Raw genomic sequence first — 12,734 nt, 5'->3', positions numbered from 1 at the left:
TTTTTGCTTTTTATTTTGTATGTATCTGTTATATGTTTTTTGATTTGAGGTTACCATGATGCCTGCAAATAATATAATCCATTTATTTTAGACTGATGGCAACTTACCACTGATTGCATAAAGAAACTAATAAACAAGAAAAAAGCAAACTAACAAAAACTCTGCATTTAGGCTGGGCGCGGTGGCTCAAGCCTGTAATCCCAGCACTTTGGGAGGCCGAGGCGGGTGGATCACGAGGTCGAGAGATCGAGACCATCCTGGTCAACATGGTGAAACCCTGTCTCTACTAAAAATACAAAAAAATTAGCTGGGCATGGTGGCGCGTGCCTGTAATCCCAGCTACTCAGAAGGCTGAGGCAGGAGAATTGCCTGAACCCAGGAGGCGGAGGTTGCGGTGAGCCGAGATCGCGCCATTGCACTCCAGCCTGGGTGACAAGAGCGAAACTCCATCTCAAAAAAAAAAAAAAAAAAAACAAAAAAACAAAAAACAAAACAAAAAAACCCAAAACTCTGCATTTAATTTTTTTATTTTACTTTCATTTCTGGAATTTTCTCTTTTTCTCTTGCTGCTTTTAGGATACTTTCTTTACCCTTGACAATTGGAAGTTTTATTATTAAATGTGTTGAGGTCTTTTTTGGGTTAAATCTGCTTGGTGTTCCATAACCTTCTTATTACTGAATATTGATATCTTTCTCTAGGTTTGGAAAGTTCTCTGTTATTATATTTTTGAATAAACTTTCTTCCCATCACTCTCTCTACTTCCTCTTTAAGGCCAGTAACTCTTAGATTTGACCCTCTAAAGCTATTTTCTAGATCTGGTAGATTGTGCTTCTTTTTGTAAAAATTATTTTTTGTTTCCTCTGACTATGTATTTTCAAATATCCTGTCTTCATGTTCACTAATTCTTTCTTCTGTATGATCACTTCTGCTGTTCAGAGACTCTGATGCATTCTTTAGTATATCAATTGCATTGTCAACTCTAGAATTTTTCTTTGATTATTTTAAATTATTTCAATCGCTTTGTTGAATTTATCAGATAGGACTGTGAATTCCTTCCCTGTGTTATCTTGGAGTTCATTGAGCTTCCTCAAAACAGCTATTTTGAATTCTCTGTCTGAAAGATCACACATCTTTGTCTCCCCAGGATTGGTCCCTGTTGCCTTATTTAGTTTATTTGGTGAGGTCATGTTTTCTTAAATGATCTTGATGCTTGTGGATGTTTATCAGTGCCTTGGCACTGAAGAGTTAAGTATCTATTGTAGTCTGTGCATTCTGGGCTTTCTTACACACATCCTTCTTGGAAAGACATTCCACGTATTCAAAGGGACTTGGGCATTATAATCTAAGTTTTTGGTCACTGCATCTGCATCTGCATTAGGGGAAACCCTAAGCTCAATAATGCTGTGGCTTTTGCAGACTTATATAGGTACTGGCTTGGTGGTCTTGGATAACATATGAAAGAATTCTCTGGATTGCCAGGCAGAGACTCTTCCATTTACTTTCTCCCAAACAAATGGAGTCTCTCTCTCTCTCTCTCTCTCTCTCTCTCTTTCTCTCCCCCTCCCTCCCTCCCTCCCTCTCTGTGATGAGCTGCCTGAAGCTGAGGAGGGGTGACATAAGCACCCCTGTGGTGGCCGCCACCACTGGGATTGTGCTGGGTCAGACATGAAGCCAGCACAGCACTGGGTATTGGCCAAGGTCTGTAGTAACCACTGCCTTGCTAACAGTTAGTTTGCTCAAGGCCCTAGGGCTCTACATTTAGCAGGTGGAAAAACCAGCAAGACTTGTGTTCTCTTCATGCTGGTGAGCTCCCCCTAGCCCCGGGTGGCTCCAGAGGTACCAACCAGGAGCCAAGGCCTAAAGTTGGAAACCTTAGAATCTACCTGGTGCTCTATTCTACTGCGGCTGAGCAGGTACCCAAGCCACATGACAAATTCTGTTCCACTGTTCCCTTCCCTTTCCATAAGCAAAGGAATCCTTGCCTGTCATCATCTCACTTCAGTATTATAATGAGTACTTTGGGATTATGATGAGTACTTCCTGGCCACTGCTGATGTTCATTCATGGCCCAAGGACTCTTCAGTCAGATTGTCATAAATGCTGCCAGGCCTGGGAGTTTCCCTTGAGGGCACTAGGCTCCCCTCTGACCAATGAATGTCCAGAAATGCCATCCAATGGTATCTTGGGGGTCTCCATTTCCAAGAGCCAAGCCCTGGAATTGGGGACCCCAAGAGCCCACTTAGTGTTCTATGCCACTGTGGCCAAGCTGGTACTTAAGCTTTGAGACAAAGCACGCTCTACTATTCCTTTTCCTTTTCTCAAGCAGAAAGAGTCTCTCCAAGTAGCTACTATGACTGGGAATGTGCTGGGTCACACCTAAAGCCAGCATAGCCCTGGGTTTCACCAAAGGTCCACAGCAAATACTTCCTGGCTATTACTGCTGACTATTCAGGGCCAAAGTGCTCTTTAGTCTGCAGGTGATGAATCCTGCCAGGACTAGGTTCTTCTCCTCAAGGCAGCAGCTTCCTTCCTTGCCTAGAGTATGTCTAGAAATGTCATCTGGGAGTTGAGCCTGGAATGGGGGCCTCAGGACTCCTTCTGGTGACTTTTCCTACTGTGGCTGAGCTAGTATCCAAGCTGCAAGACAGCACTGGGTATTACCCAAGGTCTGTAGTACCCACGGCCTGTTTTCTCTTCCATTTCTTCTTCTCGAGTGAAAGGAAGGAGTCTCTCGTGGAACTGTAAGCTGCACTGCCTGTGGTTGGGAGGGGTGGTGCAAGAATTGCTTTGGCTACCCCGGCTGGTGTCTCACTAGGTCATGTGTCCCCCATGTCCACTGACTCCAGGCACCACGTCCACAGCATAGCACAGGGACTTGCCCGCAAATTGCAGTCCCTGTGGCCTAGACTGCCTTTCAGGTTTATTTAGGATGCAGAGCACTTTAGCCCACTGTGGCAAGGCTTGTTGTATCTTAGCTTCCAACCACAAGGATGGATGATTCCCCTCTGGTTAGGGCTAGTGTAAATGTTCCCTACATGGGCACTGGCTGAGTTCTGCTCAGTGTTACTTTCTGCTGTTAAAGGACAGCACTGAGTCCCAATGCAAAGTCTCACTGTCATTGCACTCTCTCTCTCAAGTGCACAGCTTCTCTCTCCACACCACGTGGCTGCTGCTGGGGGATGGAGGAAGGGTGGCATTGGCAATTCAAGGCTGTGTTTCCTTCCCTCTTTAGTGTCTCTTTCAGTGATATGAAATGAAAACCACGTACTGTGATTTCTTATCTGGTTTTTGGTTCTTGTGAAGGTTCTTTGTGTGCGTGTGTGTGTAGTTGCTCTATTTGGTATTCCTGTGGGGAGGACAACAGTGGAGGCTTCTATTTAGCCAGCTTGCTCTGTCTCCCAATTGATATCTCTATTTTAGAAGTGAGAAAACTGAGAGAAGTGAGAAAATGAAGGTGAAACATGTTAGGTGATAATGTGCAGGCATGTTTATGAGGCTTCTAAATGCATCAGTACCGCTCTAGAGACTGGATCCCAAGCCAGACATATTTTCCTGCAAATGGTAACAAAGTTTGTTGTAATCATAAATATGAGGAATGTTATGGAAACGGAGATGGGAGAGGAGATCATGTCTGACTGTTACTAACAGTGTGAGGAAGAAAGTAGAGCAGCACAAGAGAGTAAGACCCAATGGCTCTGCAACACGCACTGGCATTTGCACATGGTCCTGCCCATTTCCTACACTCCTCAGGCAGTGCAGGAAAGTTTCCTAAAATTTGATTGTACATATTTATGTGCTTTCTCAAATCGTTTTTGGAAGAATCATTTACAATCAAATAAACCACTTAAATACAGTCAATATTGGTATGCATGAAGTCGAACTGCATATAAGGGGTCTTCGAAAATTTTGTGGAATATGTGTATTATGAAAAAAGCTATGCATAAATTTCAGAATTATTTTGTAACAAAATAAACTTATACTAACTTTTTATGACATGTCTGAATAGGATTTAGTTTGAGGCACTATCAGAGCAAAATGAATTCTGCTAAAATTGAAGCAAGAAGAAACATTAAATTTATGGTGACTCTTGGGTGGAAAAATGGTGAAGTGCTTTACAAAAAGCCTGTAAGGACAATGCCTTAAGGAAATCAGAAGTTTGCAAATAGATAGCTCATTTTGAGAAGGGACAAGATGATGTTGATAATGAAGCCCATTATCAACATAATGTGGTGGCAGACCATCCAAATCAAGTTTTGAGAAACAAAAAAACAACAACAAATAACCTTGTTTTTGCTTGTATCAGTCCATTCTCACACTGCTGTAAAGAAATACCTGAGATTGGGCAATTTATAAAGAAAAGATGTTTTATTGGCTCACTGTTCTGCAGGCTGTGCGGGAAGCAAGATGATGGCCATTTGCTCAGTTTCTGGGGAGGCCTCAGGAAACTTACAATCATGGTAGAAGGCAAAGGGGAAGTAGGCATGTCATACATGACTGGAGCAGGAGGAAGAGAGATGGTTAGTAGGAGATGCTACACACTTTTAAACAACTAGATTTTATGAGAACTCTATCACCATGGCAGCACCAAGGGGGATGGTGTTAAACCACGAGAAACTGCTCCCATGACCCAATCACCTCCCACCAGGCCACTTCTGAAATACTGAGAGTTACAATTCAACATGAGATGTGGTCAGGGACACAGATCCAAACTCTATCAATGCTGTAATTCATGAAGACCCGTGATTAACATCAGAAACAGCAATCAACACCATAGATATCTAAATTGGTTCAGCTTACATATTTCCAATGGAAAAATTAAGGCCCAGCAAATATTTCAGCCAACAGGTGCCAAAACTGTTGCAACCAGATTCGTTGTAGACAAAAGTGGAACTTTCAATGGAAATTTTAAGCAAGTGAAAGATCCCAAAGCATTTGTTTGGAGAATTGTAACAGGACAATATAGTTTGAATATATGTCCCTGCCAAATTTCATGTTGAATTGTAATCACCAATGCTGGTGGTGGGGCCTGGTGGGAGATGTTTGCGTCATGGGGGTGTATCCCTCATGACTTGGTGCTGTCCCTGGCAATAGTGAGTGAGTTCTCATGAGATCTGGTTATTTAACTGTGTGGCACCTCCCGGGCAACCCTCGACCCTCTCTCAGCTGTGAGATGCCTGCTCCCCTTTCACCTTCTGCCATGCTTGTAAGCTTGCTGAGGCCCTCATCAGAAACCAAGCAGATTCGGTTGCCATGCTTCTTGTACATCCTGCAGAACCATGAGCCACTGCAATGTCTTTTCTTTATAAATTACCCAGTCTCAGGTATTTCCTTATGTTACTGCAAGAATGGCTTAATACACAGGAGATGAAACACTGCTTTACCGACATGATCCTGAAAACAAACACAATCAAAGTAGTGGCTACTAAGAAGTGGAAGTGGTCGAGAGCAAAGGTCATAGCAATGGTTTCTTGGAATGCTTAAGGCATTTTGCTTGTTGACTTTCTGGAGGATAACTTTTGTTTATTGTGAGAGTGTTTTGACCAAGTCAGCCAAAACTTCAGCAGAGAAGTATCTGGGAAAGCTTCACCAGAGACTTCTTCCCTACCATGACAATACTCCTGCTCATTCCACTCATCAGACAAGGGTGATTTTGTGAGAATTTTGATGGAAAATCATTAGGTATCCACATTATAGTCCCAATTTGGCTCCTTCTGACTTCTCTTTGTTTCCTGATCTTAAATAAATCTGTGAAGGGCACTCATTTTTCTTCAGTTAATAAAGATTGCATTGACATGGTTAAGTTTCCAGGACCCTTAGTTTTTTTAGGGCTAAACTACATGGTTGGTATCACCACTCAGAAGAGTGTCTTGAATGATGGTTGAGAAATGAAGTTCATATTTTAAATTTTTATCTTTTAATTCCATTTTCCAGCTTTTTAAGTCCCCCCACATACTCACTTTTTTTGTGAATATGATAATCTACATCAAGTAATTTGTCTATAAATCAATGATATGAAATTTCTTCATATAGTTTGCAAATCTCATGCCAGTATTCAGGTTAAATCACAACTAGGTCATACATTTTTCAGAAGTCTTTCTAATGTCACTTTGCCTCAGAACATCTTCAAAGAAGTGAAAGATTGTAGTTGATGGAAATCTAAGAGGGTTATAATAGAGAAACAACTCTGTTTTTTCAAAAGAACCCCTTAAGGTCACAGTTAGCTGTGGCTTATGATAAAATGGAATCACAGAAAATATAAAATTATTATTATTTATAGTGTTGGCAAATTAAAATCATAGATTTGTATAATAGAAGAAAAGGATAATTTAATAAAGTCCCTGCTAAGGAAACTGAGAATCTAGAGACAAAGTTTTAATTTAATTTTTTGGCATCCATTAATTTTTTCTCCCCATTTCTTGAATGGGTCCCTCTAAAACAACAACTATATGTTAAGAATGAAATCTCAACACTCATTACATTACATAAATATTCTTGAATTATTTGTTATGTTCTTTCATCTTTTCTGCCTCTAGGGGGGAGTGTGTTTTCAACAATTCTGTCCTCAGAAGGTATTTTATTGTGGGCCACAGGCTTCACAGGGGTATTCTTGAATACAACATTAGGGTTGGCTCAACAAGGGAGAAGAGGCCCTTTGAAAATCTGGATGGGCTTTTACTTTAGAAGTTGCAGCCAGGATGCCAAGTGACAAGAGTTACAGAGACTGTTACAGTTGGTGGAGAAAACTTCTGATAGAATTTCTAACAATACTTCACAGAACCACATGTTAGGTTGCCTATATTAGTGGTGTCTTTCCTGGTAGTGAGAAATAACATAAAGACAGTAATTTCATTTTGTAGAGCTGGAAAACAAACTGTTGAATACTCTGTGGAAAACTTGCCACCTTAGTGTAGTAGCTTAAAAAAACACAAAAAACCCAAACAACGAAACATGGCTTGTGGCTGTTAAGTAAAACATTTCTAGGCCTCACAAAAAGTCTATTAGTTTCTGAAATATCATGTTTAGGGCCAACATTGCCTTTCTTTCAAATGGCTGATTTTCTTTTATTTTGCATCATTTTCTCGTATCTTTCCTTTGCTTCCTTCAACAACTGAATCCAGAAAGGAAGCAGCCAGTAAAAAGGTTATCACTCTTTTGAATGTTAAAAAAGTACTTCTTTTTTCCCCATTTTGGTGTTTTAAAGAATTGAAAGAAATAGTATTTAAAAATTGAGTCAAAGAAATGTTATTTCTATTTTTTTCCTCTTTTTTTTTTCTTTTGGTTTGTTTTTGTGATTAAAGTGCTGCAAAAATTCTATCATAAAATATTATTTTTGGGTTTATTGTGCTGTATTAGCCTCAAAACTTTGCCATATATATATATATATATATATATATGATATAAAGAATATCACATATATCACACATATATATATGATATAAAGAATGTTATTACTTAGAGTAGGAATTAGCTTTGTTCCTAACACTTTTTACATGATGTCACTGGTGGTCCATGCTTTATTTTAAGTCCAATCCCATTTAAAAATATTCTCAGGGGATGAAGACGTCCCTTTTGGATCTTAATTCGTCTAGAGAGTGAGGGGTGTCAGGATGGGTGACTTCTTAAGTCTTCTGGCCTGAAGATTTAGAACTACATATTTGCACAAACTTTCAGTTGGTTACAAAAATTCTAATTTGATGGAAAGTAAACAAACTTATAACATTAAAATCCATACACTTATGTTCCTTGGTGGGTCTTCTTATAATCTTGTGACTCTTTTCATTTGAAAAGCTTTAAAAAATTTTTTCACTTTTGCTCATTGGAATTTTTAAGGGGGTGTTTTGAGCCTCAGCATAGAGCATAACACGGGCTTTTTGTTTTTTGTTCTGCTGGGTGGTTTGGGGGCTCTTCCCTTCCGCAGCTTGGTCTTGTTGGTGCTCTTAAGTGTGACAAGCTGCAAGTCGACGGCTCCGGTCCAGAAGGAGAGGCTACGGGGCACTCACCCTACCGTAAGCGCCTGTTGAACTGCAGGCGAGGCTGGCTAGCATCTGGGATGACACAGGCGTTCACACCGGGGCCACTGAAACCCCAGACTCTCCGAGCAAACGCACACCAGACACGGCCGAATCAAATCGCCATCGACTGGTGTTCCCCACACGCAGGGCACACCGCGGAGTAATAGGAAACCCTGGTTCCTTCATGTCTCCTGGTAACCAGTTTTGAAATCCATTAAGACCCTTGGAATTGGAGATTTAGCCCTTGTTTTGTTGCTGTCAGTTTTTTTTTTTTTTTAAACCTATGCTGCCATAAACGTAAACGCCTGTCCTTCTGCAAATTCAGGAAAGAATTAATTGTGAAGCACTAAAGCTCAATTTCCAGTCTGTGTGTATTACCCTGTTGGTCGAATGACATTTTATATAGATGTCTCTTTTGCTCCCTAGTTAGTGGCTCTAATCAAATAAATGAAAGTTCTCACAGGAATTAGAAGCTCGTACATAGCAGTGAAGATTTCGGGATCACAGTGCAGTAATCTGAAATCTAAATGACCCAGAAGCTGAAACGTTACCCACAATCACACTGACGGTTCCAGAAAGAGCTACAGGACAGTGCTGCTAAGGGCGGCGAGCGCGGACGCCAGAAGCTGCCACATCCCCAGAACCCCCAGTTTGCCTTTTCACCGCCAAAAGTGAGAGAACCAGAGCGCGTTGAGGCCTCGGAGCAGAATCGCAGCGTCTGGGATTCCGGGTTGAGTCGGGTGCAAGTGTCTGCCGAAAGAGGGCGTTGGTCTGAGACGAAAAGAAAACGTGTGGACACGGGCGCTTAGTCAAATGAAAGACCGTTTTAACATATTTTCAATGGATTTCGATTTGCGGGACTTAATTGTCAGAATTCTCCCGCCCAGTGTAGCACGTTCACATTGCAAATGACTCGGGTGCAGTAGGCACAGGAGGTCCAGTTCCATCTTGACCCGCCCCGCGGCGCGGCTGACTCCGGCGATGCTCCTCTGGTCACGGACTCTTCCAGAGCCGCTTCCCTCCGGTCTCCACCGCTGTTGTGGCTGTGGCCAGTGGTAGGACTGGGTCTCTGAGACAGGACCTTTCTTGGCGTCGCAGAACCCCAGCACGGTGCCTCGCGCGCTCCAGAGGAGGAACGCTTGGATGTCTGAGCGCTCAGGTTGGAGGGGAGCGTGCATCGGACCAAGGGGACCTGCCGGGAACGTTTTGGGAAAGACAGTCTCTTTATTTAGATACCTGGTTTAGCAAACAAAGCCCCGAGGACGCTTTGGGGATGCTTTCCGAGCTTTGTGACACCTCCAGAAGTTGAACCTTTCGCTTGCCTTTGGGAGCAACAAGTTTCACTTTCCTGCTCTCAGTGCGCGGGCAGAGGGTCTGTGAACTGGGACACCGTGGGCCCGGCATCGCTGCGATACCAGAGCGAACCTGCGTGGCCCAGCAGGAGGGGCTGAAGCGGGGCTGAGGAAGGCGGGGTGTGGGTGACGCCCGGGTCAGCAAGGCAAACCAGGTCCGCGAAGGAGCCATCTGCACTGGGACCTTGATACTGGTTCCCTGACCTTGCGCGGAGGGACCAGGAAGATCAGGTGCTCGCCCCGCGTGGGTGCGTCAGGAGGGAATGTGGCCGGAATGAGAAAGGTGAGAGAAAGCTGCATCTGAGGATTTTTGCACCGAAACCACAATTTCTAGAACCATTCCTCTCCCCGAGTCTTTGTTTTGTGCATGGTGTGTGTGTGTGTGTGTGTGTGTGTGTGTGTGCGCGCGCGCGTGCGCGCATTTCTCTACTTTCAAGCACATTTCCTTCTCTAAAGTCGGGAGCTGGAGAGCGTGGCAAGGGAGAGGCGGGGATCTCAGGCGCGCGGCGTGGTGGGGGCTCTCGCCGAGGCAGACGTGGGCGATTTCAGGTTTAAGGAAAAGGCAGAGGGCTGGCAGCGAGTGGGGGTTAGGGACAGGGGAGCGATGGGTAGGGAAGGGGTGCGGGGAGGAGCCCTGATGTAAGAATGTTAATGAGAGACTCCCCCAGCCCAGTCCCCACCTTTCCCCACCCCCACCCACCCCACCCGCTGGAAATACAAGCCCGGCCTCGGCGCGCCGTGTGTGGTGACACGCTCAGCCGCTGCCACGCTATTTAAACGCGGGCTATGGATCCAGGAACCGGCGCGAATCAATGAGATCAAACGCGAGGCAGATGCACCGTCAATTACAAACACTTAGACAAGGCTAACTTTTTTTTTTTCTTTTACAAAAACGCTTTCAAAGGCAACCTTAGCAACGCCCAAATAAGAAGCCACCTCTAAACAAAATAGTATGTGTATGAAAAGAGGGCGAATATATATATGTATGTATATTACAGACGCACAGGTTTACACCAGGTGAACTTTTTCTTTTTCTTTTCTTTCTTTCTTTCTTTCTTTTTTTTCTTTTTTTAAAGAAAAACTAGTGACATTGAAGAGAAGGACTCTTCCTCTCTATCTTCTGGCGCGCCAGTGAAGGGGGTATTCTATTTTCTTAAAGCGCCCAAGGGGGCGCAGGGACCTCGGAGAGAAGAGTGGGGAGGAAAGAGAAAGGGTGGGTAGGGGGCACAGGGCGAGTCGGCGGCGAGGGCAAGCGCTTTCTTGCGGCACGATGCGGTCTCTGCTGGTGCTCACTTTCACCCCGTGCGTCCTGCTCGGCTGGGCGTTGCTGGCCGGCGGCACTGGTGGCCGTGGCTTTGGCGGCGGCGGCGGGGGCGCGGGCGTAGGCGGCGGACGCCGGGAGAGAGAGGCGCTACCGCCGGAGAAGATCGAGGCGCTGGTGTTACTGCCCCAGGATAACTCGTACTTGTTCTCGCTGACCCGGGTGCGGCCGGCCATCGAGTATGCTCTGCGCAGCGTGGAGGGCAACGGGACCGGGAGGAGGCTTCTGCCCCCCGGCACTCGCTTCCAGGTGGCCTACGAGGACTCGGACTGTGGCAACCGTGCGCTCTTCAGCTTGGTGGACCGCGTGGCGGCGGCGCAGGGCGCCAAGCCGGACCTTATCCTGGGGCCGGTGTGCGAGTATGCTGCAGCGCCAGTGGCCCGGCTTGCGTCGCACTGGGACCTGCCCATGCTGTCGGCCGGGGCGCTGGCCGCCGGCTTCCAGCGAAAGGACTCTGAGTACTCGCACCTCACGCGCGTGGCGCCCGCCTACGCCAAGATGGGCGAGATGATGCTCGCCCTGTTCCGCCACCACCACTGGAGCCGCGCGGTGCTGGTCTACAGCGATGACAAGCTGGAGCGGAACTGCTACTTCACCCTCGAAGGGGTCCACAAGGTCTTCGAGGAGGAGGATTTGCACACTTCCATCTACAGTTTCGACGAGACCAAAGACTTGGACCTGGAAGACATCGTGCGCAATATCCAGGCCAGTGAGAGAGGTGAGCAGGAGTGCGTCCCGGGCCCCAGGCCCTAACCCAACAGCTCTCCTTGGCTCTCCCTACACTCCCGTCCACTCTGCAGACCCCACTCCCCTCTGCGGCGCTAAGGGCGGGTGCGCGCCGGCAGTTGTTTAGGTGTGCGCTGTGTGGCTGCGACGACCTTTGACGACTGCCCATCGCGGTCGCGGGGTGTTTGTAGAGGGCCCCAGGGAGGTGAAGAGTTTGGAGGGGAGAGCGTCTGAGTCCGCAGCTCCTGTCCTACAGGTGCTGTGAAACCACTTGGGTTTCTTACTTGATTTCCACTTTGCCGGCGCCCGGCTGGCGATTAGGGGGCGCACTCCCAGTGCCTGGCTCCAACCAGGGTCTGAAGCATCGGAGGCGGAAAGAGCTTGTTCCCCAGTCCTCTGCCGGCATGCGTCCGCTCATAGGGCGGAAATGTCCGCGGACGCCCGGCAGCCAGGCGTCGCCACTTGGCTCGCCTGCTGTCGGGGTTTCACTGACTGCTGTTTCCACAGACCCCTGGTTTCTTTTAAAGGCTTGTTGAATCACTCTTCTCATTCCTTTCATTTCCATTCCAGCCCCTTATAAACGAGCTTCTGTGGCCTCCACCAAAAATGCCCCTGTGTGTCTGGACTCTGGCGACACTCACTTCCCCCAGCGCGTTCTGCATCGCAGTCTCTAATGCGCCCAGAGCTAAGCTTTGTGGGAGCGCCTTTTGAAGAAACGGGCGCTGAATCTTCTTTCCACCTGTCTCCCAGGTTTTATCCATGAGACTTTGGGTACTGGAATAAAATCAAACTGGACAAAGAACTCGAGGCTGAGGATGTGGCTATGGCTGCAGGGAGCGGGTGGATGCGGGTGTGTAATTGACACTGTGGCCCATTTTACTGTAGGGTAGCATCCAAGGGAAGGCGGGTTGAGATCCCAGCATAGCGCAGCTCCCTCCTCCCTTGAGTCCTGGACTGAGGGCACGGCGTTGAGGGAATCTGGTCTCTGCTCCCTTCGGCGCGCACGCGCCTGGAATTTGAGCAGTGCAATCCCGGCAAAGCTCCCCGAGACCCCAGGGCCTAGCGGATGAGACCGAAGGGGAGCGGAGCTCAGCCAGGCGGGGGGCGAATCCACAACTTGGCTTGGCCGGGCACCTGGGCGCTGGTCATAGGGGAGAGCGCAACCTGAGGCCGAGGGCCCCACGAATAGATGAGAGTGGGCAGAGAAGCCATTGATAATGGCGCTGCAGCCATTGCCTTGCGATCCTGGCCACTTCGGACTCACCCTTTAGATCAAAGAGGCGAGAGGTGTTTGACAGTGAGAAAGCAGGGCCAGGGTTTGA

General features: G+C 46.6%; 1 protein-coding gene across 2 annotated transcripts in view; it reads left to right on the top strand.

Moving 5' to 3' along the window:
- The first annotated feature begins 10,078 nt into the window (after positions 1 to 10,078).
- Positions 10,079 to 12,734, top strand: part of NPR3 (natriuretic peptide receptor 3) — a 63,432-nt gene continuing 60,776 nt past the window's right edge. The window contains exon 1 of one of the 2 annotated variants that reach the window (XM_074386737.1): positions 10,079 to 11,404. In XM_074386737.1, coding sequence (XP_074242838.1) covers positions 10,636 to 11,404 — 769 coding nt within the window. In that variant the 5' untranslated portion in view covers positions 10,079 to 10,635. The remainder of the gene's footprint in view (positions 11,405 to 12,734) is intronic. The other variant, XM_003936211.4, reaches the window with a different exon arrangement.

The sequence above is a fragment of the Saimiri boliviensis genome, chromosome 1 (assembly GCF_048565385.1).
Source record: "Saimiri boliviensis isolate mSaiBol1 chromosome 1, mSaiBol1.pri, whole genome shotgun sequence".
Classification (NCBI taxonomy): Eukaryota; Metazoa; Chordata; class Mammalia; order Primates; family Cebidae; genus Saimiri; species Saimiri boliviensis.
Note: the sequence above shows the minus strand (reverse complement) of the source record. Positions and strands in the feature narration are given on the sequence as shown.